Source organism: Muscardinus avellanarius (assembly GCF_963383645.1).
Source record: "Muscardinus avellanarius genome assembly, chromosome: 14".
Taxonomy (NCBI): Eukaryota; Metazoa; Chordata; class Mammalia; order Rodentia; family Gliridae; genus Muscardinus; species Muscardinus avellanarius.
In genome coordinates, this window is record NC_137800.1 from 58,590,165 (window position 1) to 58,616,336 (window position 26,172).

At 40.8% G+C, this 26,172-nt stretch overlaps 1 protein-coding gene across 1 annotated transcript; it reads left to right on the plus strand.

Annotated features, from left to right (window-relative positions):
• Window positions 1-1,288: 1,288 nt before the first annotated feature.
• IDO1 (indoleamine 2,3-dioxygenase 1) lies at window positions 1,289-25,292 on the plus strand (the record flags this gene model as incomplete). The annotated part of the gene is made up of 10 exons (XM_080710261.1): window positions 1,289-1,363; window positions 6,851-6,946; window positions 7,070-7,189; window positions 10,557-10,675; window positions 13,146-13,245; window positions 13,649-13,766; window positions 14,900-14,951; window positions 15,375-15,523; window positions 17,593-17,943; window positions 25,204-25,292. The coding sequence occupies 10 exons, from the start codon at window positions 1,289-1,291 to the stop codon at window positions 25,290-25,292; spliced, it is 1,269 nt and encodes a 422-aa protein (XP_080566387.1).
• Between the last annotated feature and the right edge of the window lie 880 nt (window positions 25,293-26,172).

The following is a 26,172-nucleotide window of genomic DNA, read 5'->3' on the forward strand; positions in this document are numbered from 1 at the left end:
TTAATACCAAAATTATTTTCAAATACATTTTGAAGTCATTTCCCAATATCGGCACATTAATACCAAAGCTATTTTCAAATGTATTTTGAAGCCATTTGCCAGTACCAGCACATATGCCTATAATCCCAATACATGGGAGGCAGAGACAGGAGGATCACCAGTTCAAGGCCAGCCACAGCAAATTAGTGAGAACCTCAAAAACATATTGAGACTATATTTCAAAATAAAAATAAAATAGGGAAGAAAATCTAACTAAGAGCTAGAACACCTCTGGGTTTATTCTCCAGTACTACAAAAAATAAATAAAAAGAAAAGTATTGCTGGGCGTGGTGCCGCACGTTTGTAATCCCCATGCTTGGAAGGCGGAGACAGGAGGATGGCACAGGTTCCAAGCCAGCTGCACTGGATTAAGTGACCCTTTTTCCAAATAAAAAGTATAGAAAAAGTCTGGGAGTGTAGCCTGGAGGTAGAAGGGTTTCCAGGGACCCTAGTACCAACAAACAACAACAAAAACAAACAAACAAAAAATGGCAGGGGGTATAGCTCATAGGCCAAATGCCCCTGGGTTCCATTCCCAGACCCGAAAAAAAAAAAAAAAAAAAAAAAAAAGGATTTCTATAAAGTTGGGTGTGGTGGCACACACATATAATCCCATAATTTGGGAGGCCAAAATAGGAGGATCCCAGGTTTGAGGCCAGCCACAGCAATTTAGCAAAACTGTTTCAAAGTAAACAATAAGCCAGGCAAGGTGTGGAATGCTTGCAATGACAATACTTGGGAGAAGGATTGCAGGTTCAAGGCCAGCCTCAGCAATTTAACAAGACCCTCAGCAATTTAGCAAGATCTTCAGCAACTTAGGAAGACCCTATTTCACATTAGAAAAATAAAAGAAGGGCTGGGTTGTGTTGTGTAGAGGCAGAATCTCTATGAGACCATCAGATACTGAGCCTTTCTGGCTTCCCAGACTGCAGTCAACAAATGAAGTTCCTCATTGACGGAGATCTGACATGGGATATAAACTTTCAGTTTCTTCATATGACAAACAGAAATGTTTCTGTGGTTTTATTGTTCATCAAATTACAAGTAAAGTAAAATTACAAGTAAAGAAAGTAGAAAATGAAACTATCCCAAAAGTGGAAGTCATTTTTGCCTGCTTACATGCTAAGCTGCACACTGCAGTCACCAGTCCTAACAATGGTTATAATAAACAGATGCTCTGAAGCTCTCCAGAGGCTGAGGAGGGCCAGTGGAGCAGACTGCAGAAATGGCACAAAATCAAATATGTCCTATGGAAGATTCTTGGAAAATCCTTGAAGACTATCACATAGATGAAGAGGTGGGCTTTGCCTTGCCAAACCCACTGGTAAGAGAGGGTGTGAAATATGGGAAAATGCATTTATGCTCATTAATTTTCTGGACATGTTAACTTTTACTAAACAATTATGGACTTGTAACTTCTACTAAGCAATGGATAAAGTGGTGCCAAAGTCAGATGCCAAGTTTAAATACCTGGGTCTCACTGTTCTTAAATTTTTCCTTCTAGAAAAGCAGTCATATATGTACTTTTTGCTTATTTACCATGAAAATGGAAAATGGTGAAGTCAGGAAACTATGGAAGCTATTTTAGCTTTACATGAGAATTGTACTATAGAAATCAAAAGCTGGTTTGTCACAATTGCATTTTCAGAGGGGATTTTGGAAAGGCCAAATTTAGGATTGGAAGTCAAGGTAAGCTCCCTTTCTCAACTGATGTATCTGTCTCAAATTAGTCAAAGAATGTGTTCCTAATTGGTTTGGTTTATGAGATGACACCTCAAATAACTTTACCATGGTTTTAATAATGCTTATTGTTTACTGAATTGGAATTATATTTTTAAAATATGTTTGAAAATTTGAGTTACAATGTGCAAATAATGTGGATAAAAATACTTGCCATACAAAGTACATGTCTCAGCCAGGCCTGATGGGGCATAGCTGTAATCCCAGTACTTGAGAGGCTGAGGGAGAAGGATCACAATTAGGAGGGCAGTCTCAGCAACTCAAGATACTCTCAGCAACTTAACTAGACCCCCATTTCAAAATAAAAATAAAAATAAATTATGAGAGCTGGGGAGTGTAGCTTGGCAGTAGAATGTCTCTGGGTTCAATCTTCAGAACAATAACAATAACAATAACAAATTTTTTTAAAAGAGCTGAGAGAGTCTAGCTCCTTGATAGAATGTTCCTGAGTTTAATTTCCAGTGACACACACACACACACACACACACACACGCAGAGAGAGAGAGAGAGAGAGAGAGAGAGAGAGAGAGAGAGAGAGAGAAAGAGAACATACTTCTAAGTTATTTTCCAAAGAATGCCATGTAAATCAATTTATTATTAATATTTTAATTATCAAAAACAGAGATGGCAAGACAGTCATCTAGAGGCGCCCAGCACTCTTCTCCTCCACAAAGAGAGGCAACAGCTGCCTTGTGCGGTGAGTGGCAGGGAACCCAGCAAGGGAGGGCCTGGGGCCTCTTAAGACTTGGGGCAAGAACCCAAGATTCCAGCCAGGGGAAAGGGAAAGGAGCCGAGTCACAGTGGCCTATGCCCTGGCAACTTTGGCCACAGGAGGGACTGGCTCAGGACTTTCAGGAGTGTGAGCCACAGTCTAGTCCAGAGAAGGAACTTGCCCCGTGGCACCCACAGTCCTGGTCCAGGGTTCCAGCTCCAACTTCCCACTCGCCCTGCACGGTAACTGTTCAGGTCGCCCTAGTGGCTACCGACGCCTGCCCAGTCTTGGGGCAGCCTGGGGCCTCTGGGCTTCCCAGCCCAGCCCCCAGCTGTGACTGAGCTCCTGGGGTGGCCCAGCCAGGTGCAAGGTGAAGCCTCAGCCCTGAGCCTGATCCACCCCCTCAGCTGCCCAGCGGTCCCGCTCCTGCCAGCAGCCCTTGACGGCCCCAGTCTCCCAAGCCGCTGCTGCTGCGAAACCTCCGCGGTGCTCTGGGATACTTGGGTCCACTGGCAGCACCACAGAGGCCTATGGTGGACGCCCCACCCCCAGTGTTGGGTGCGCTAGAGTGCCCTCCTCGTTGCCCCCTCGGGGATCCTTGGACCCCAGCCCTCTGACCCGCATCTTCACCCACCCTGCGTCCAAACGCATTCATGCACGGAAGAGTCTATAGGGAGCCTATACCATGGCACCTAACTGGTACCAAAGCCAACTCGGTGTACCATAGGGGCACCCCAGGACAGAGCCTCAGGAGATAGGCATCCATCATGAAAGGCCCTTTATAAAAGTGGTAAAAACAGCCAGGCTCTGGTGGCACAAGACTATAATCCCATTACTTGGGAGGATGAGATGGAAAGATTGTAGGTTAGAGCCCAGTCTCAGCAATTTAGTGAGTTCGTGACAATTTAAAAGACCCTTTTCCCAAATAAAAAATAAATTAGGGCAAGGCATGTAGTTCTGAGAGTGCTAGTAGAATATTCCAGGGTACAATCTCCAGTACCAAAAAAAGTAAAATAATAATAGGAAGAAGGAGGAGGAGGAGGAGGAGGAGGAGGAGGAGGAGGAGGAGGAGGAGGAGAGGAGGAGGAGGAGTAGGAGGAGAAGGAGAGAAAGAAAGAAAAATAGCCACTCTAAGGGGAAAGCTTAATTTTTGAAAAACATATCTGACTACAATAAGAGATGTTTTGCTAGCCATGATGGTGCATGCCTGTAATCCCAGAATTTGGGATGCTGAGACAGGATGATCACAGGTTGGAGGCTGGTCTCAGCAATTTAGCAAGACCCTGTTTCAAAATAAAATTAAAAAGGGGCCTGGGAGTTTGGTGTGGAGGAAGAATACCCCTGGATTCAATCTTCAGTACCAAAAAATTAAAACAAAACACAATAGTAGAGACAGCCAATCCACCAGATACACAGATCTTGAATAGGATGACAAGAATATGAAAAAAAACCGCGGGGCATGGTGGCACATGCTTGTAATTCCAGCATTTGGGAGGCTGAGACAGGAGGATCTCATTTCTTGGACACCCTCATTTATGTAGTGAGGGCCTTTGCAACTCAGCGAGAACCTGTTTCAAAACTAAAGAATAAAAAAATATGGCTGGGAGTGTAGCTCAGAGGTAAAATGGCACCTGGGTTCCATTCCCAGTAAAACACACACACACACACACACACACACATTTTGTCAGGTGTGGTGGCACATGCCTGTAATCTTAGTACTTGGGAGGCTGAGACAGGAGGATGGCAGGTTTGAGGGCAGGCTCAGCAACTTAGTGAGGCCCTCTTCAACTTAGACCATTTCAACCTAAGTAATAAAAACTAGGACTGGGGGTGTAGCTTAGTGGTAGAACCCCCATGTGTTCAATACCCATACCACACAAATAATAATTATAATGAAATAAAAATATATAAATTAGTAAAAGGAAAGAAAATATAACTTATACTTGGAAATAAAATATAAATCCCATCAGAAGGGTAGATACACAAAAGAAAAAGAGAAAAGAGACAATCTTATTAATACCATAAGCCACCAAAATACAAAGATAAACAAGGGAGAAAAAAGAGAACATAGAAAAGATCATCTAAACCAGAAGCCTTGTATTGACTTAATCTGATATTTGTGGAAAGTGCTATCAAGTGTTATATAAAAGTATTTGTTAGTAACGATAGCCTGAAACTTGAGAGTGCTTACATGGTAAAACAACAGCAAGAAACAGTCACCACCCCACACATCCGAGCACAGTGTTTGTGTGGTCAGGAGGAAGAGGTCTGGGCAAAAAACTGGCTACTGGGGAGGATGCTGCCTAGATTTTTCATTGCTAAAAATCTTCCCCAACTGACTCAGGCTGGATGCAGATCTTGCAAGTGTGTATCTGTCTTGCAAGTGTATTGTTATATAGTTTACTTATTTTAACTTTATTTTGAAGTTCACAGCCTTGCCCATGTTGATTTAAGTTAGCCTACATTTGTCTTCAGTCACATCATACATTACTGATGACCTCAAGGACACACCTTGAAGCAGTTTGCTCAAGGAGGCCTTAGGACAGGAAATATGCGGATCTGTTCCAACATCTGTATCTCATTTCAAATTTTGCCTACATCATTATCTTTTTCTTTTTTCTTTTTTATTGGGAGGCTAGAAATTGAACCCAGGGGTATTCTACTTCTGATCTATACCACCCACCCTTCTTATTTTTTTTATTTTGAAACAGGGCATTTCTAAGTTGCCAAGGCTAACTTGAAACCTGCGATCCTCTTGTATTAGCCTCTCGAATACTGCGATTACAGGCATGTACAACCACATCTGGCTACATCTTTTGTTTGTTTACTTTTGACATGTGATTATAAATATGATGAAATTCAGAAAAACAATTTTACTTGGATTTTACTTTCATTTTTTGGGCAGAAGAACAAGTCTACAGGGGGACCAAGGTAGGCAGCTAACACGCATACAGTAGTACACGCTCTGCTCATGTTTCTGCTTTCCATGGTTTCACTTACTAGTGTTCAACCATAGTCTCAAAATCGTAAATAGAAAATTTTTAAAACAAACAATTCATGAGTTTGAAATTATACACTGTTCTCAACCACCTCACTCCATGAGCATGAAACTTTTTTTTTTTTTGCCTAGTATATCTATGCTGTAAACCTCTAACTACCTCTTAGGCACTCGGTAGTAGCCCAGGTCAACAGATAACTGTTTCAGCATTGCAGTATTTGTGTTCAGGTAACCTTGATTTCCTAAGAAGGGCTCCAATGCACAAGCATAGTTATGTCTCTGTCAACTTAGATATTTCACAGAGAAGACATAAATAGTTTCCTTTAAGTGAAAAGCTTCTTGATTGAATAAAGAAAGAAAAAATTACATGCTTATTTTGCAAGCTTTTGGGTAAGAACAAATCTATCAGTGAACTTGTGAAGAAAAAATAAAGCCATGGTAGTTTTTTTGTCACATCTCAAATTACAAGAGTATGTCTACCATGCATGATAGGCGCTTAGTTAAGATGGAAAAGTTATTAATTTTTCACAGGATAAAACAATGTGTGTGTGTTTTGTGTGTGTGTGTGTGTGTGTGTGTGTGTGTGTGTGTGTGTGTGTGTAGTTCAATGCTATTTGCATCATTTAAATCATCCCCTGGTATCTCAGAACATATACACCATGGATAAATGGAGTTTACCTCATACAATATCTACTATATGTCTAGTAATGTGCCAGGTCTTGCAATAGATAAAAAACTAAAATTACAACATAACTTTTACCATCAGACATTGAGATATAAAAAAAATATGGATTGTGAAAGTTGGAGATGCTACAGGACAAGTTACATAAACTGTCTGGGCCTGGGTCCTTTTTATTGATGACCTAGAGATGATTTCCTGGCCCATTAAATAATTAAACCAGAAATACATATAAAATTATTGGACAGAGTGCCTAATATACTACTGACATTTAATACATCTCATTTTTCTTCCATTTAAATAACATAAAATCTAGCCAAGAAGAAAAAAGAAGTGGCAGATAGTGATTTAACAGTGTGAAAAGTAATAATCCACAAGTTTTGTAATGGAGATTGGTATTGAATGGGGTAGTAAGGAAGGCTTTAATGGGTCTGTTGAGTTGAATTTTGGGAAATGGGCAGATGGAAGTTCTTGAAGAGAGAGGAAGCGGCTGAGCACAGAGGAGGGCTTGATCCCCCTCTCTTGGCGGCAGAGCATGGGCTGGCATTGCTGGGCAAGTGTGTGTTGTGACAACGTCACACAAAAGGTAGTTAAAGGAAAAGGTGGACAACTTGTGGAAGTCAATACTATTTTACAGTAATTTCCACTAATAAATAACAAGTCCTACCTTTCTTTTTAAAAGGAGGAGCTACCTGGTGATTATGCTGCCTGGACTTTCATTGCTAAAAATCTTCCTGAACTGATTGAGAATGGCCAGCTTCGAGACAAAGTTGAGAAGGTTTGAAATATATATCACATTGTCTTTTGTTTTTTGGAAAGGCTTCTAACATTTTCAACTTGATTTTGAAGCTCAATACATCACAGAAATTGATTTTAGTCCAATTTCTCCATCTGTTCTCAGTTACCAATGCTCAGTATTGATGGCCTCCATGGATATAAGCCCAGGCGCCTTGCACATTTGGTTCTGGGGTACATCACTATGGCATATGTGTGGAATCAAGGTGACGGAGATGTCCGGAAGGTTGGAGACTTTCTGATTTCTTATGCTACTAGATGGATTTCCATTTACAGGAAAATTAAATCCAATTTATATTTAATGTAAACAATTTCTAGGGCTGTGAGTATAGCTCAATGGCAGATCACTCGATCTCCAGAAGCAGAAGGAATAAAGGGAAAGTTAAGAAAAAGAAAAAAATCCACAAAAAGTTCTATATTATATCTGCATTTCCAAAATTAAGATGAGATAATAAAGGAAAAGAAAATAATCATTTCATGATATAGCATGTCAACTGTTGTTATTATGGTTTTAGACTTCTACTTGTATAGCACGGACGCTCTATTTTGTACAAATGCATATATATTCTATTTTTTCAACTTATACTGTGAACAGTTTTAGTTTCTACAAAATTATCCTAGTCATTTGAAATGACTCTACAATTTTTCCACTGAGTCCCTAAACTTTTAGTTTACTTATTAAATCTTCAACTCATATTTTACTTTTTAAAAACATTTACTTTTAATATTTAATTTTTATAAATGAATGATACTACAGTGGAAGTCTTGGAATTACTCTTCTTAGTTAATGCTAACATGCTCACAGCTGTCAGCCTAGAATGATATATTGGTTTCACTCTACTCAGGTTAACACTAGATAACCAGTTATAAATAATGTCATCTTATATGTATACATTTGTGTTAGTCACATTTTATATCAAAGTAACAATTATGAGCATATAGCCATTATAAATTAGGCTTGACAGCAGTTTCATTTTAAACCCGACTGACTGACAGATGATTCTGGTCACTCTTCCTGGGGATTGGTGGAAGACAGATAAATAGAAGAGTTTGAGTAATGTTTACAAACTGCCTGCCTCTATTATCTATCCAGCAATACAGCTAAAGTACCTGCCTTCCATCTCTTATAGTGTTGTCAGACTAATTCAGTAAAAATGCAGAAGGCCCAGTTAAATTTGAATTTAAGATATAACAATACATTTTTTTAGTATATGTATGTGTCATGCAAAATACAAGTATATTAGTCATCCTGTATTTTACCTGGCAACTTTAATCACATGAAACCAGTGCAGACTGCAATACCTGAACTATAATCACAAAAGAACAATACATATTCTGTAAGCACTTTCTACCATTTTGTAGATGATTATCTTATGTGATATAGTTTGTTTATTTATTTATTTATTTATTTATTTATTTATTTATTTATTTTTGGTGGTACTGGGGATGGAACCCTTCTACCTCCGGGCTACACTCCCAGACATATTTTATATTTTATTTGGAAACAGGGTCTCTTTAGCAAGCGCAGCTGGCTTTGAACCTGCACAATCCTCCTGTCTCTGCCTTCCTAGCTCGAGGATTACAAGCATGCGACACCACGCCCGGCATTAACTTAAAAAATTTTAAGGGCATGATCTCACTAGGCTTACTATAAATACATATATCACTAATGAAGGTTGGTATATACTAGGTGCTCTGAGCAGGATTCCATAGGATAAAAGACACTACAGTAGCAAAGAATGTGGGAACTGGAATGTGCATGACATAACGGAAAAATAGTAAATTTATCTGACTGATAGTCAAAATTATGAAAGAAAATATGAAAAATGCAGTGTGTACATATGTTTGGATATCGTGAACTGAACCACCTAGGGATGTTCTACCACCGAGCTATATATCCCCAGCCCACTTACTAATTTTTTTTTTATTTGAAACAAGAGTCTCACTAGATGGCTAAGGCTCATCTGGAACCTGTGATCATCCAGGTGTAGCCTCCCCAGTACTTGGGCTTACAGATGTGCCACCATGCGTGGCTAAAATATATTTTTAATTTATCATGGTTTCATACACTCCATCATTCTGAAAAATGATCTTAGGAGATAGCAGTGCAAACAATAAAATAAAAAATAATTTAAGTGAGAGAGTTAAGGGAAAGAGAAAATAAATTAACAAAACATACATCAATATGAAGCACATTTTGCTTGGGAGTAGGTAAGAAATTATCATTGGATTTACAAGGCGGTTGCAAGAGCATCTATAATAAAGATGTATTTGAACGTGTCTTTATTTTATGTCAGTTCAAGTTAATCATTCAAATGAACTTACCCCCTTTTCCCCTCTAAAGCAGAAAGGGACAAAATTTATTTGCCTTGAAATGTGTAAAAAATTTGCAGCAAAAACATTTCATCCTCTAAAAGCACAAGTTCTACAATGGAAAGCACACAGCTTGGTGTGATGAGATGGCCAGTGATTCTGTCCTGACCTTCTTTTCTCCTTTAAACCCCTCATCAGGCTTCTTAAGCTAATCTGAAGCAGCTTGAGCTATAAACTTTCATGATTTTACTGTGGCATGGTCACACCATCCCAGTACTGAGGTTCTACCGCCCACAGGCTGGATATAGATCCCTGTTTTCTCACTGGCTAAACACACATATTCCAGCCAAGAGCTACAGATGGCAATGATAAATGTATTTCATAGGATGGTCTAATACGAAGTCATATATGATTGAATAATAAATTCAGGCAGAATAAAAAATGTTAACTCCATGACTATTGGAGCTTTTAGAGAATATGGCCTGGCTAGGAGAAAAGTTCTCAAATCAGCATGACTGCTAAGCATCTAAGGTGATTGCAGCACTGCCCTGTTACCGTGTGACTGCCCACTGAGCAGAACTTGATGGGTAACAGCCTCTGCTAAGAAGGGTTGAGGAGGGTGTGTGGTATACACCTGTAATCCATGTGCTCTGGAGAAGGACTGCAGGTTTGAAGTCAGCACACAGTAATTTAGTGAGACCTTATTTCAAAATAAAAATAAAATAGGGCTGGGGTTGTAGCTCAACACCCCCAGCTACACCCTTGAGGTAGAACAACCCTTGAGTTCAATTCCCAGCACCAATAAATAAATTCATCCAGGAGGATATTTCTGCACTGAACTACAAGAGCATCAATCTAGTTACATTTCTAGTGTGTGGCATATCAAAAAGTCTTAATTACAAATACTGTAAGCATATTTGCGATAATGTGAGCTTCCTGCATAAAAAATTGCTTAAAATATTTATGAGAGAAGTGGATGAATGAAGAAGTGAGAATAACTCACAATGCCACTAAAGTTCAAAAGACACGGGCTTTGTGTCTTGGATCCTCTTCCTCTCTATAGCCAACTTCTACCCACATGGATTCAAATTCAAAACATGAACACTGAACAATTGCCAAATAACCAACAATTACCATTAAGCAATGAAAAGTGGAACAAGAAAAATTAGATGTACTTGATTTCAAAGCAGCCATTATATAGGACAGCTAACATTTTGGCACCCAGGAAGCAGAAGGTAAGACACTTCAATTGTTCAAACTAAATATGGTGTTTCAATTAGGTCTTGCCAAGCAATATTGCTATTCCTTACTGCAAACTCTCTGAGAAGCTGGGGCTGCCTCCCATTCTGGTGTATGCAGACTGTGTCCTGGCAAACTGGAAGAAAAAAGATCCCAGTGGGTATGTAAACTATGACTATAATAATAATTGGAGTACATATTATTTAAATCAAAACATAGTTATCTAGTGATTCATTTTTGGGAACAGAGCTACTCTTTTCTTGGGTGGGTATTACATGAGAGAGTAATGTATAGTTAACATGCAGTACAATACACAGAGATACTAAGTATTACATTTGAATTTGACTATTATATACATAGCACATATAACCACCATCCTAACTAAGCTATAGAGTATTTCCGTCACATCAAAAAGCAATTTTGTGCTTCTTTCTATTCAATCCCTGTCTTTGCTCTAGGCAGATGTATTCTGATTTGTCTTATCAAAGATTCATTGGTAGCCAGTCATGTGCCACATGTCTGAAATCCCTGTATTTTGGTACCTCAGCCAGGAGGATCTCATGTTCAAGGTCAACCGCTCCAACTTAGATCCTCAGCAACTTAGAATGACTCTCTTTGAAAAAAATAAATTAGAAGGGCTGCAGGTATATCTTAGAGGTAGAATTATGCTGGCTTCAAAAAACAAAACAAAAAAGAGAAATAAAGAACACACACACACACACACACACACACACACACACACAACTGCTGGCATTTCTATTGGAATTCATATCAATGAAACCATAACATAATACAGACTTTTGTTCCAGCTTCCTTTGAACTGAATGTTTTTGGGGTTGTAAAACTTTGTTGTTCAAATAGTCAGTTGCATTTTAGAGTCTTGAAGAGGAAAGGGAGCTCTGCGTGACTCCCAGAGCACACAGAGCCTGCTGAGGATCAAGGCCTCTCCCATCAGCTTACTGACTGATCTGCTACAATAAAGGGAGGAGAGTCAGAGCGTGCTATAAGTGTGTACCTGTAAGGTACACAGGGGGATGTAATGCACAGGGGGAAACCACAAAATCTAGATCTTGAAAGTGTCTTGATAGTAACTAGTTTAGACTATATATAGTTCTTCATCTTTAATTTTTCAAAATTTTCCTTACAAGTGAAATGTTTGCAATGCAATCTTGACAAATATAAAAACCATGCTTTTCTTTTTTTACTTAGGTATGACTATTGATAGATCAGTAGTATTCAATCTAATAACAGTAACTCAAAACTATGTGACTTTAACTTGGTTTTCTTCTTCTGTTCCAACTGGCCCATGGCTTCATGACTGTTTTAATAAGGCCCATGACATTTGAGTAAGTATTTGATTCTTTTTTTTCTATGAATTAATTTGATATTAAAAGTGAACATCGTTTATGAATATGCTCCAAATGCATTTTTAATGATTGATTAAATTCAGGATAAAAAAATTTAGGTAATTATTAAAAGTGCAAACAATCCCAGCTCTTAATTATATCTATAATTATGACTTTTCAATTTGATATTATTGCTGGAGCCACATACAAAAATACTACTTATATACATATGTAATTAATGTGCATAAATACAAAATGCACATACATCTATAAATCTATGATCAGATAAATAAATAATACATGTAAAAAGGGCTGGTAGTGTAGTTTGTAGGTAAACCCCCACTGGGTTCAAGACAACCTAACTGTGGGGATGGGAGGTGGGAGAGGGAAACACTTTAAAACGCATGATGTACTTACTCACATTGAAGTCAACCACTAAACCAAGCATGGGAGGGAGGGATGGGGAGGGAGTGGGGTGGGGACTGGATAGGGGCTGGCTGGGTGATGTGTGCATTTATGTCTACACAAGTTTTTTACACCATTATGGTGTATAAATACAATGCACCAATAAAAAAATTAAATTAAAAAAACAAAAAAAAGAATAAAAAATAGGGCTGGGCTTGTATCTCAGAGATAGAATGCCTCTGGGTTCCATCCTCAGTACCACCAAAAATACATAAACAAACAAACAAACAAACAAACAAACAAATGTACCACAATAGAATTAGAATATTTTGGGATTTTTCCTAATTGAAATAGAAATTTTAAAATGAGGCATCCATATCAATTTAATAAAAGTATTGTAAAACATAACATTTGTCCAAACCCATAGAATGTGCAACATCCAGGAGTAAATACTAAATGCTAACTTATGGACTTTGGTTGATGATGGTGTGTCGTTACAGTTCACGACTAGGTTCATGAATGGCTAGCAATAGTGGAGGAGGCTGTGCATGTGTAAAGACAGGAGGTATGTGGGGAGCTTCTGTACCTTCTGCTCAATTTTTCTGTGAATTAAAGCTGCTCTAAAATCAATTTGATAATAAAAAATTGACAAAAACAGAGAAAAAGAAAGTAGGAAATCGAAAAAACTAAAAGTTAAAAATTAAAAAATTAAAAATGGTTGGGACTACAGCTCAAAGGTAGAATAGTCCTTGGATTCTGTCTTCAGTACCCCTTCAAAATATGAAATAGGATTAATAAATATGCTTGCAAACTGTATTGTACTACAAATATGCTGTTATTTTTGCTCAATTTCTTGCCTACCTTAACTGATTTTCTTAGCAACATGGACGTTTTGTTCTCGTTTCCTGGTGGGGACTGCGGTAAAGGATTCTTCCTGGTTTCTCTATTCGTGGAAATAGCAGCTTCTCCTGCAATCAAAGTATGTCCACTTACTCTTAAAAATTTTAGGTCAATTCACATAAGCAAAGAAATCTCTTAGCAAAAGAACTATAGGAGCCTATATTGGCTTTATCTTGATTAAATACAATATTACATCATTTAACTGATGGTAATGAATATTCTAATATAAATATTATTTATCTTTGTATATCTCCTAAGATATAAAACCTAGGAGCCGTATATTTAGGACCAATTTTGAAACTTTTATAAGGAATACAAATTTAAAAGGAATTTTTCATTAATACACAATTACATATACACAGTGGCTTTAACCTTTAGAAATAGACACAAAATTTTTTTGATTAACATGGAAGAATTTTATTTAATGTCAGTTTTTAGTATTTGGGAGATCTAATGTGTTTGTCCTTTTTTTTTTTTCTTAGATGATTCCTCAGATATTCAGTGCAGTAAGACATCAGGACCAGGACACTTTGCAAAAAGCACTGCTTCATATAGCTTTTTGCCTGCAAGAAGCCCTTAAAGTGTTTCAAAACATTCATGGCAAGTATTTATTGTACATAGTACAACATTCTAGGCTAACAGTCCAATGTTTCTGATTTTCTAAAGTATCCAGTCCTCACTGAGCAAAAGGAAGCAAAACCAATTCACTTAGACAGTAGGTTTTCATTTAAGATATTTTATCTCACTAAATAATTATACTTTCCGTGTGATAGCTTTTATTATCTCAGATTTATATTTCCTTATCTGGGAATATGAATCCAAAGAGATAAAAGACTTGAAGATATACAGGCAATAAATAGTGAAGCCATAATTCCAAGCTGAGCTGATTTTAGTTCTAAGGACTTATTGTCTGCTACTAAACACCAGAAAGAAATATGATAAATGGAAATGCAATCTAAAGTTCTGAGAAATTTTGCTGCTGCTTGATAAAAGCTCTCTGTTAATTTTGCTATTCCTCAAGCTCACTAAGAAACAACAGAGAAAATTGGGCTCAAAATTGAGCTCAAAATTGGTTGCAAAATAAACAGCTAAAGACACTACACACAATGAAGAAGAGCGTAAGCAAAGCTTCACAAAAAGCATCTATCTGCCCAACTGGACAGACTTAACTGGGCTTTGAAGTACTGCTGATTGGCTCTTGGCAAGAAGGCAGACCTTCTCAAGTCAGTAACTTTTGAGGAGAGAAAAGGAGGAATGTGGTCTATGGGGCTGCTGCGCTTTCTTGTTTGGTTTTGTTTGCCCAGAATTGGGGGCTTCACACCTGCTAGGCAAAACGTGCTCTACCATTGAGCCACATCCCCAGCCCTGGTTTATTTCTTGCAAACATTTTATTTGTTCTCTTAGTAAGCACATACGGTAGTGCTAAAGGAGTGTGGAAAGTTTAACTGGACTGCTGATGCAGAGTAGGTGGGTCAGTGGCTCCTCAGTATCAGCTGGAGAGCAGCCTGATAGTGAACTCTATTCTGCAGACAGAGGTGGTGAGTTGAGCTGATCCTGCAGGAATGGCAGGGCAGGAGAGGGGGCAAGGTTTGTCTACAGGGGCTTCCTTCTGCGCAGATTGGCCTAATGCCTTTGCTGGATCCAGTGCTGAAGTCTTGAAAGTTTTTGACAACACTATGAATTTTCTGAATACTTTTGATGCTGCTTAAGTAAACTCTTCCATCTTTTTACAGAATATGTGGACCCCAAATCATTTTTTAATGTTCTTCGCATATATTTGTCTGGGTATGTAGTCTTATGCTTGAATTTGTCTTCTCTCAACTCATACAGAGAATGCCACCAAATTCTTAATGATTATCCTCACTACTAACTAGATTTAGATAACAATTCAAATCCTAAAATACATTTTCTAAAGAAATAAACTATTCCTCTGTTATTAATTGCCCAAGGATACTCTGGAAGGAGAACAAGCAGGTAGGTCATTTTAAGGAGAGTGAACCACCTGTGCTAGTGCAAAGGCAAGTGTCCTTTAGCCTTGACGAGTATTTATGTTGGATTTGCCCAGAATAGTGTTTTATGTAGGGAATGAGTTTGGAAGGAGAAGTACAAAATCCTTATTGTCACCTTCTATTAGCTCTGGTGTACACTGAAAAATCTGAAAATTGGCAGCTAATCCAAAGAATTATCTTTCTTTTCTTCCTGGTCTAGCTGGAAAGGCAATCCTCAGTTCTCAGAAGGTCTGCTGTATGAGGGTGTCTGGAACATCCCCAAAAAATTTTCAGGGGGCAGTGCCGCCCAAAGCAGCATCTTTCAGTGCCTTGATATCCTTCTTGGCATAGAGCAGAGCCATGGTGGAAGTAAGTAGAAAGTTGCAAATAATTATCTCCTACATTGCTATGACTGCATTGTAGTATCTAAAAAGCTCTTTCCCCTTTTGACGCCATCCACTCTTATCTGATGCTTTTAAAAGAATCAGCAAAATAGGGGCTATGTGGCCATCATCCCATTTCACAGAAACAGAAGCTTAAAGAAGAAAAGTGACTGACTTTTGTTAACCAGCTAGGAAGAGGCAAAATCAGAACTGACACTCAAGTTCGTCATTCTCTCAAACTTGATTTTAATATGCAATTGAAGCCTGATTGGCTCTGGGGGAGGCCAGTGCTGTATATGCTGAAAATGTAGGGTCAGACCCCGAAAGTCTTCTGCAAATGAGACCCAACTGTGTGAGAAGTTGGGGAGGCAGAGACTTCGGTGACAGAAGAGGCACCGCTCCTGCACAGCCATCCTGTGGGCCTGCAGCCCAGGGGAAGGCCTGCCTGAGCTCAGAGCCCAGACGCTTGCTGAGCGTCGTGGTGCCCGTCTGCCATTCCAGTACTTCAGAGGCTGAGGCAGGAGGATATCTGGTTTGAGGCTAGCAGCACATTGTAACAGTTTCAGAATTTAAGAAATAAATAAAATAGGGTCGAGGTGTAGGTCAGAGATAGGATACCTGGATTTTAACCCAAGTACAAAAAAAAAAAAAAAAAAAAAAGAAGAAGAAGAAGAACCACATTCACCAGGTAAGGTGGTTCATGCCTGTAATCCCAGCCACTTGGGAGACTGAGGCAAGAGGATACAAACTAGTAAGACCTTTTCTTAAAATAAAATAAAATGGTCTGGGGCTATAGCTCAGTGATGAAGTGTTTGCCTATCATGCGTGAGGCTCCAAGTTCAATCCCCAGTAGTACAAAAAAAAAAAAAAAGGAAGAAAAAAGAAACAAAAGATGAGCTACACTCATTATATTCCTTCTAGGGGCTTTAAAAATAAAGAGAAAGAAAGCCAGGCATGGCGACACACACTTGTAATACCAGCTTTTGAGAGGCTGAGATAGGAGGATCCGGGTTCACGAATAGCCTTAGCTACTTGGTGAGGCCCTTTTCAACTCAGTGAGATCCTGTTTAAAAATAAAAAATAAAAAAAAATAGGGCTAGGGTGTAGCTCAGAGGTAGAATGCCCCTGGGTTCCATCTCCAGTACCACCAAAAAAAAAAAAAAAAAAAAAAAAGGAAAAAGAAAAGAAAAAGGAGAGGAAAAAATCTCCTATTTAACAAGCAAAGAGGAAAACATTAGGCCAGGTGAAAATGAAAATTGTGTGTGTGTGTGTGTGTTTTATTGGGAATTGAATCCAAAAATGCCCCACCACTGAATTATACACCCCAGCTTTGTTTTGAGGATCTTTTATTTTGGTATTGGAAATTGAACCCAGCAGCATCCTAACTCTGAGCTATAACCTCAACTCCAGCCTTTTTATTTTTATTTTGAAACAGGGTCTCTCTAATTTGCTAAGGGTTGTGATAAATTGCTATGGCTGACCTTGAACTTGCAATCACCGTGTATCAGCAAGTATTGGGATTAAGGTGTGCATCACTCCATAAGCTTTTTTTTTTTTGAAACAAGATTTTGCTAAGATACCATGCAATGCCCTTAAACTTGCAATACTTTTGTCTCAGCTTCCTAAGTACTGGGATGACAGGCATGTGCCATCATGATTGGCAAAAATACATGTTTTTCTTAATTCCTACACATATAAAATGATCCCTTAAACTCACTGTTATGATCTTAAATGCATATTATGTATACCCTGAGTATACCATCAATCTCTTAGAAGGATTAAATACTATAGAAAAACAAGAAAGAAAGCATGAAAGAATCCTTGTTATGAAACATAAGTTTTACTAATTTTGTTTTCATAATTAACAGTATTTTGATAATTGCCATGGCTAGGAGAAGACTAATGGCTGATTAGCCTTCAACAGGATAGCTTAACCTCAGAGCCTCCTGCTGCAGTTTCAGACAGTGACCTCTCTGTTCCGACCTTACTGCTTTCTTCCCTGGCTTGGAAAGGTGTGCATCTTCCTACTACCTGGTATTTGTCTTGTTCCTTTAGGATCTGCAGCTGAGTTCCTCCAGGAAATGAGAACATACATGCCGCCAGCACACCAGGACTTCCTTCGCTCCTTAGAGTTGGGCCCATCAGTTCGTGCATTTGTTGTTTCAGAAGGTGGTGCTGGCCTGCAGGAAGTTTATAATAAGTGTGTGCAAGCTCTGGTCTCCCTTAGGAACTACCATTTGCAGATAGTAACTAAGTATGTTCTGATTCCTGCAAGCCAAAAGCCCAAGGGAAGCAGGACATCTGAGGAGCTGACGGGACAGGAAAACAGAGGAACCGGAGGCTCTGATGTCATGAATTTCCTAAAGACCGTAAGAAATACAACCAAGAAATCCCTTTTGAAGGACAGTTAGTGCAACCCCAGCACGAGTGCATTTCAGCAAAGCACAACAGTCTACATAAGTTCCTGCCGCTGCTCACTGAATCACACTCATGAAAAGTAATAGTTAATAATTTACAAATAATATCCTATAAAAGGTTTCAAAATAGCTGCTTCTGCTATCTGTGTACTTGCTGTAAGAAAATAACAAGAGATAATCATACAAGAATGTAAAATAATATTGAAAATATAACCTATACATTTGTCAATATAACGAAATTCAGTAAATAAAAATTATAGATGTAATAAATCTGGCTTCAGTTTTATATTATAATTAAATATTTCTTCAGATAACATCTACGCAAAACCATCATCTCTTTAGCAGGACTGATGGATTCCTAAAATCGTCATCGCTGTTGTTGTTGTTGTTGTTGTTGTTGTTGTTGATGTTGTTGTTGTTGTTACTGGTAATTGAACCCAGGGGTATTCTACTTCTAAGCTATATCCCCAGCCATTTTTTAGTTTTTATTTTGAAATAGAGTTTCATTAAGTTGTTTAGAGTCTCACTAAGTTGCTGAGACTGTCCTCAAATCTTTGAGCCTCCTATCTCAGCCTCCCAAGTACTGAGATCACAGGTGTACATCACCACACCCACCATATAATTTTTAAGAAATCGAAAGAAAAACCATCAGATTCTTGGAGTTTAATGTGGCACAGAACTCTCTGAATGGAGAGTCAGGTGACTGAAATGTAGGTTCCATCCTGGACATCAATCAGCTTTGTGACTTTAGGCAAATCACTTTATATCCCTCTACTATGGCAAGATCCCCTTCCTGTATCACAAGGCTGCTGTGAGGACTGAATGCAAATGGCACTGAAATGTTGAAAGAAAATACAAGCAAACTATAAAGTACCAGTAGAATGTAAATCCATCTATCCCCCAGGATCGTTTATTGGCTACAGGACAAAATGTCTTCTCCTCCGTGTCCTCCTGCCTGCTGAGCTGGTTTCTCCCACCCCACAGCTCAGGGGTGGGGGGCTGCAGTTTAGAAGTTTCACTTTTCCAAAGCTGAGATGATTCTACCTAATTAGTATCAAATTGCCTTGAGAGGCAGGTATCTCTGGTCCCTGAAGCAAGGCCCTACACCTATACCTTCTCCTTTAGGACTCAGGGGAGAGCAGGACAAAAGGAGGGCGCAAAGGGGCACTGTCACAGACAGAGTACTAACACTGGCCTACAGAGGCCGTGGGCGCTTGTTCCAGTGTATTTCCTTATATCAGTTCACATAATAGAAAACAAGATTTCTGACTTCTTTTCAGTAAATTCACATCTGGACTGGGAAAAGCACAACAAAATACTGAATCTATTTCTATAGAAGCTAAAGCGTCACATCATATGCTGCTTGATCGCTGCTCATCACAGCCAGTATTCCTTCTAGGGGTAGGGAGTGTGATACAAAGGGCAGAGATGGTATCCAACCACTAGGGGAAGGTTTCAGTTAGTGCCGGAGCCATCCCCGTACTGGCCACCACCTGCCGAAGCCAGCTGGCAAGAGTACGGGTTCTGAAATGAGGCATGAGAATGGAGAATTTTAAATTCTAATGTGAGGGAGTATCCAGCTTACTATCTCTACTGGTCGACCCCTGTTCATGAATCAATATTTCCTATGGGTTGACGACTATGCCTGGGTCAGTATTCTCTATTGCACCGACACTCCTGGCCGACACAACTTCTGGGTCAATCTCATCTTTATTGTGCCGACGCCACCTTGTTTTTCCTGAGGTATTTATACACAGCTACAGGTCAGTCAACATTCTTGAGCTACCACCACCAGAATACAATAAAGACCAATACAAAACACATATTACAGATAGGTCTATCAGTACCCTTGTCTCATCACCTGATCTTCTCTCAGACCTCTTTGAACTTTCCATAACCCCAAACCTTGTTGACTCTGGGCGAAGGACAGTCAGCTGACAGAGACACCAATCTAGGGGAAGGCCTTAATGGCTCCCAACAAGTTAGATGTAATAAGTTCTGAACAACATAGTTTCTTTGTCTAAGTCCATTTTCTGTTGCTAATAACACAATACCACAGTTTGAGTGTGGTAGGCAGCTGTCTGTTACTATAAAAAAGTACCTGGGGAATATCAATTTAAAGGATAAAAAGTTTGGTTTGGTTCATGGTTTCAGAGTTTGCAGTCCATGGTAGGCTGCCTTTATTGCTTTGGGGGCTGCAGTGAGGCAAAGAATCATGGTAGAATTAAGCTATTCAGCTCATGGCAGCCTAGAAGCATAGAAAGAGAAAAATCTAGGTCTCAAAATCCTCATCAAGGTCAAGACCCCAATGACCTAACCTCCTCTCGCTGCACTCTACCTCTTAAACATCCTACACTTCCAACTAGTACCAAAGGCTGGCCACCAAACCTTTAGCCTACAGGCATTTAGGGAACATAAAAGATAACACTGAAGCTAAGAAGGGTGTTACACACCTGTAACCTGCAATCTTAGTAATTGGGGGGCCGAGACAAGAGGATCACAGATTTGAGACCAGCCTCAGCAACTTTGTAAGACCCTCAGCAATTTACAAGATACTGTTTCAAAATAATAATAAAAAAAAACAACTAAAATAGTACTGGAGGTATAGCTCAGATAGAATGCCCTTGAGTTCTGCCTCCAAAAAAAGATAACACTGGGCAAATTATATAAAAAAGAGGTTTATTTTGGCTCATAGATCTGCTCCATGATTGAAGGCAAGCAGCTGGTGTGGCCTTGCTGGTCCTGAGGTACTAGAGATTAAGGATATATAAATACTGGTCTCTCTCCTTTTCATAGGGCCCAGGGTCTCCATCCTGATGGCTGTGTCTAATCCTAGTCATTTTCCAAAGACCTGATATGTAACCATCACAGTCAGATTAAGTTTTCATTATTGAGTTCCTCACAATGAGGATTAATTTTCAGTTTGAGTTTTTACATGAACAAACCATATTTATACCATGATCCTATTTTATTTTATTTTATTATTATTTTTTGTAGTCATACATCACTTTGGAATACAAGATTTGAGAGGATATACAGACACATATCATCCAATAAGCCCTCATCCAATCCCCATCCCATTCTCTCCCTCCCCATCCCATGCTTAATTGGTGATTATCTTTGACATAACTGTTTACACACCTCATGTGTTTTAAAGAGATTCCATCCTCCCCCATCCCCTCCCCTCTGATTGGTCACCTTAATTGCTTCTCAATAGGGCCCTTTCTAGTACTCGACCTCCTCTTGTTACCCCTTTCCCCTAGTTCTTGCTAATTAGGGGAAGCATCTGGATTTTATTTTCTGTGCTATCTCTCTGTGCATGCCGCATTGCAAGTTCCGATCACACTCTTGAGGGCCCCAGTAGTGACCTGGCCATCCGGAGAACTCTTATCCCGACCTTGCTGGCTCCAGCACTGGCCTTGCCACATGGGAGGCCCTGATCCTGGCCTCGTTGGCCCCCACACTGAACTAACCCCTCGGCTGCTCCTCTCCTGGCCTTAGAGGCCCCAGCACTGGCCTAGCCTCACAACAGGCTCCGATCCCAGCCTCGCTGACCCTGGCACCGGCCTAACCGCTCAGCAGGCTCCTATCCTGGTCTTGTTAGTCCCAGCTTCATCCTTGCCTCATGGCAGTTTCCATTCCTGCCTTCATTGGCCCTGGCACTGGCCTTACCCCTCAGCAGAATCCGATCCCATCCTTGGAGGTCCCAGCACCAACCTTGCCTCACAACAGGCTCCAATCCCAACCTTGCTGGCCCTGGCACTGGCCTAATACCTCGCCTGGTGCTGATCCCTGCCTCGGAGGCCTCAGCACCGGCCTTGCCTCATGGCAGGCTCTGAATCCGACCTCGTTGGTCCCAGCACTGACCTCACCCCTCGGCAGGCTTCAATCCCGGCCTTGAAGGCCCCAGAACTGGCCATACCTTAAGGCAGACTCAGATCCAGCCTCGCTGGCCCCGGCCCCGGTCTAGACCCTCAGCAGGCTCCTATCCAGGCCTCGGAGACCCTGACACTTGCCTTGCCTCCCAGCCAGCTCCGATCCCGGCTTCGATGGCCCCGGTACTGGCCTAACCCCTCAGTAGGCTCCAATCCCAGACTCAGAGGCCTCAGCTCTGGCCTTGCCTCGTGGCAGACTTCGATCCCAGCCTCGCTGACTCTGGCACTGGCCTATTGCATCAGCTAGCTTCGATCCCGACCTCGGAGGCCCCAGCACCAGCCTTGTCTCATGGCAGGCTCTGATCCTGGCCTCGCTGGCCCCAGCACCAGCCTAAACCCTTGGCAGGTTCCGAGCCCGGCCTCGGAGGCCCCATCACCTGCCTTGCCTCACAGCAGGCTCTGATCTGAGCCCCCTCTTCACCCAGCAGTTTGTCCCACATTTCAAAGGGTGCGTGGTGGTAGTAGTCTACCTCTGAGGTAATTTCTTCAATAGTGTCAGGTGTATTACGTCAGATCTCTGCCTCCCCTGAGTACTTGCCACTGCCAATGCGACTGCCTCCACCATTTCAAATATTTCCCAAGCTCTTTTCCCATACCACATAATGTCCAGTGTTCCTAAGCACGCGCAACAGTAGCATTTGACCTTTGGGGTAATTTCTTCAGAGATTCAGGGTGGGTTGGATCAGATGTCTGCCTCTCCCAAAGACAAGTTTCCACCGCCATCTCGACCACTGCTGCCATCACCGCCTTCCTCCTAGGTCTCCGCTAGACTCTCTCCTTACAGGTGAAGTCCAGGACTCTTAAAGATGTAGAGAAGTCTCAGTCCTCCTTCGTGGGGAATTTTTCCATATGTTCCAGTTCAGATGTATATGTTTTATCTGCATCTCCAATATTCTAGCTGCCGCCTCGGCCATCTTAACCCCTCTCAAATATTTTTCTTTTTTATTTTCCCCTTTTTTTTAAAAAACAAGAGAAGAGAGTATGTGTGGTTTGGGGAGGATGTGGGATCAGGCACTCGGTAATGGTGAAAAAATTTTTTTTCATTCCGGGTGGGTGGGGAGGGGGTCGCCTAACGGTGCCCCGCCAGCACCTGCCCATCTGGCCAGGGTCAGGAGCAGCAGCCCGGACCTCAGGGTCCTGCCGAGTGGGGAGGGGGTCACCTAAGGGTGCCCCGCCAGTGCCTGCCCATCTGCCCAGGGTGGGGGCCAGTGGCCCGGACCTCAGGATCCTTCCGGATGGGGAGGGGGTCGCCTAAGGTTGCCCCGCCAGCACCTGCCCATCCACCCAGGGCCGGGGCCAGTGGCCCGGAACCATGGTTCTACTTTAATGGAATTAATGATAAATTTATCCAATACTAGATCTTATTAAAATAAAAAATAAAGTATAGTAGTAGCTGAAAAAAAGCATAGTAGTATGCATGCCTGCAATTCTAATACTTGGAGGACTGAGAAAGGAGGTTTACAGGTTGAGTTCAGGCCCAGCAACTTAGTGATCCTCTCTGCAACTTAGTGGGATTCTCTTTCAAAATAAAAAAAATGAAAAGGACTATGAATGTACCTCAAAGGTAGAATGCTCCTGGGATTAATTCCCAGTAACAAAATAAGTAAATACATACACAAATAAACTTATAGTGGTATATTTTTCTACAGTTCGGTGTTCATAGTAAGAAAAATTATTTTCCCACTGGTTCCCACTATAACATATTAAATGTAATATTGCATTGTAATGAGAAAAAATATTGCTCAATTCACTAGTTCTGTGCAGAGTTTGATAGTTGGTTTTAGTTAGCTGTGAGGTAGAAATAAAAATTTATTCATTTTAACAGAATTATTTTACATCATGATAAAGAGTTGAAAAGTAGGAAGTTTAGATACAGCAACATTTTTTGTCATTTATTTGTTAGATAAACCTGCCCTTGTTGGTTCCTAAGGCTGTTGAGAACTCTGAGCCATAACAGCCCACTGGAGGCATAGATCTAATCTCCAAAACCTTTGATAATGTAGAAAGCTCTAATTTAGTGCTAACTTCATCAGTTCCTGCTCCAAATGGTCTTTATATATTAACTCATTTACTCTTCAAACTGGTTCTATGAAGTAGGTGTTATTATCCAAAAGATCATGCAAGATTTTTTTTTTTTTGTGGGGGGAGTACTGGGGATTGTCAAGATCTCAGATCCTGGAAACCACCAGCATATGTTCTGCAAAAAGGCTGGTCATTGAAGAGGGAATGTCCCCTATGCTTCAAGGAAAACCAGATGGTCACCAAAACCAAGACCCATTCTGTCAGATGACACAACTGGGAGAGGACAAGCCTTATAAAGTCACTAAGAGCAGCCCTGAGGGTCCCTGACTGACCTTAAAGGCAAAACAATCTTACAAATAAGTTATGATGGCCCAACATTGAGCTACTTACTTAGTCTTGAGTACTCAACACAAAAGTATAACCAGGAACAGATGTGCAATTCTGAAATAAGAAGAAAGAGCCATAGTCATGGAGTCATTTAAAAGACTCCTAACTGAGCCGGGCGTGGTGGCACATGCTTGTAATCCCAGCTTTTGGGAGGCTGAAACCAAAGGATTGTGGTTGGCAGACAGCCTCAGCTACTTAGTGAGGCTCTCCACAACTTAGTGAGACCCTGCTTCAAAATAAAGAATAAAAAACAAGGCAGGGGGTGTAGCTCAGAGGTCAAATGCCTTTGGGTTCCATGCCAGACCAGAAACAAACAAACAAACAAACAAACAAAAACTCCTACCTCATCCAACTAGGCAGCTTTTGACTTTGGCTCCCTGCTTTGCATATGATACCATCCTGCACTTACACTGAAGCACTTCCCTGGTTGCTCTCCACAGTGTCCCAGTTGCCTCCCAGGAATCCAAGTTTCCCATTGCCAATGGCTTCATATTGATTCCATTTTCGCCTAACTCTGGCCAACCACATAGAGGAACAGAACCCCATTATTTTATCTTAAAATCCACTTTCAGGCCCTCACAGGAACCACTCTGTTAGCTACTGTTCACTCTGAGAAGATAAAAACCCTGTTTTAGTTGCTCTGAAAGAGACTTTCTCATGGATAGCATCTTTTGCATTTGAATTCTGTCTCAATACCCCAGGACTTAAAAAAAAATTCCCTCTGTAACACTTCAGCCATTGTCTCCCAGCCAATTTGTCAAGGATCTATACTTGGACTCATCTTATCCCTGCTATAGCCCTGCTCCCTGACAAGCAAACCATCCCTGTTCCCTTGTTCATCCTCCCCTCTTCTGTTGCCCATGGCAGGTGAGCAGTTCACCTCATTCTTATCCTTGCTGGTTCAGGCATTGTCACCACGAAGGGAACCCACATGGCTGACGTCTCCACTGTGACCACTCTAGAAGACATGGCCCACTCGATCATGACCCTCTAAAACCAAACTGGGGTTGTACTCCAAATAGATGAGGATTGGATATACTCATCAAAGGAAAGGCCTCTATTTCTACAGAAGGAGTGTTGTTTCTGTCAACCAATAGTTGGGACAAATAATTTGTGACACTGCCCATGGCTAAGAGAAAGAGCAGCCCGACTCCAGAAGGACTAGACTGGCACCTGGGTACACTGGCCAAACGTCCAGAGCTGGGTGCCCGGGATCACTCCCATTATCAGCCCCTTCTTGTTCATTTCATATTCACAATCTTTGTCTTCTGCATTTTAAATTTTCCTCTCATTTTGTCTCATGAAGGCTTGACTCCATCATCTCAGCTGCCCCCAAACCCATGCAAACACTGTTCTCCTTCACAGGCCTTACAGACACCAAAGTCTCACTGGCCTCAGTGTGCCCCTTCTGCAAGAAGCAGAATAGACCGAAGAGACTTCATGCCCTTTGTGTCAATCCCAAGCACCACTCATTTTCTATTAAAAGAAAGAGTGTAAAATGTTAGAATTTTTTGGGGGGAGGGGGAGAATTGGGGATGGAACCCAGGGGCATCCTACTTCCTAGCTACACTCCCAGTTTTTTTTTTTTTTATTCTTTTTTATTTTGAAACAGGGTCTCACTAAGTTGAGGAGGCCCTCACTAAGTTGTGAGGCTAGCCGCAAACCTGCAAACCTCCCTTAGCCTCTCAAGTTCTTGAATGAAAGTAATCCCATCTTGCCGGGCGTGGTGGGGCATGCTTGTATTCCCTGCACTTGGGAGGCAGAGACAGGAGGATTGTGCAGATTCGAAGCCAGCCGCACTGGCTTAAGAGACCCTGTTTCCAAATAAAAAAAAATATATAAAATAGGTCTGGTAGTTTAGCCCGGATGTAGAA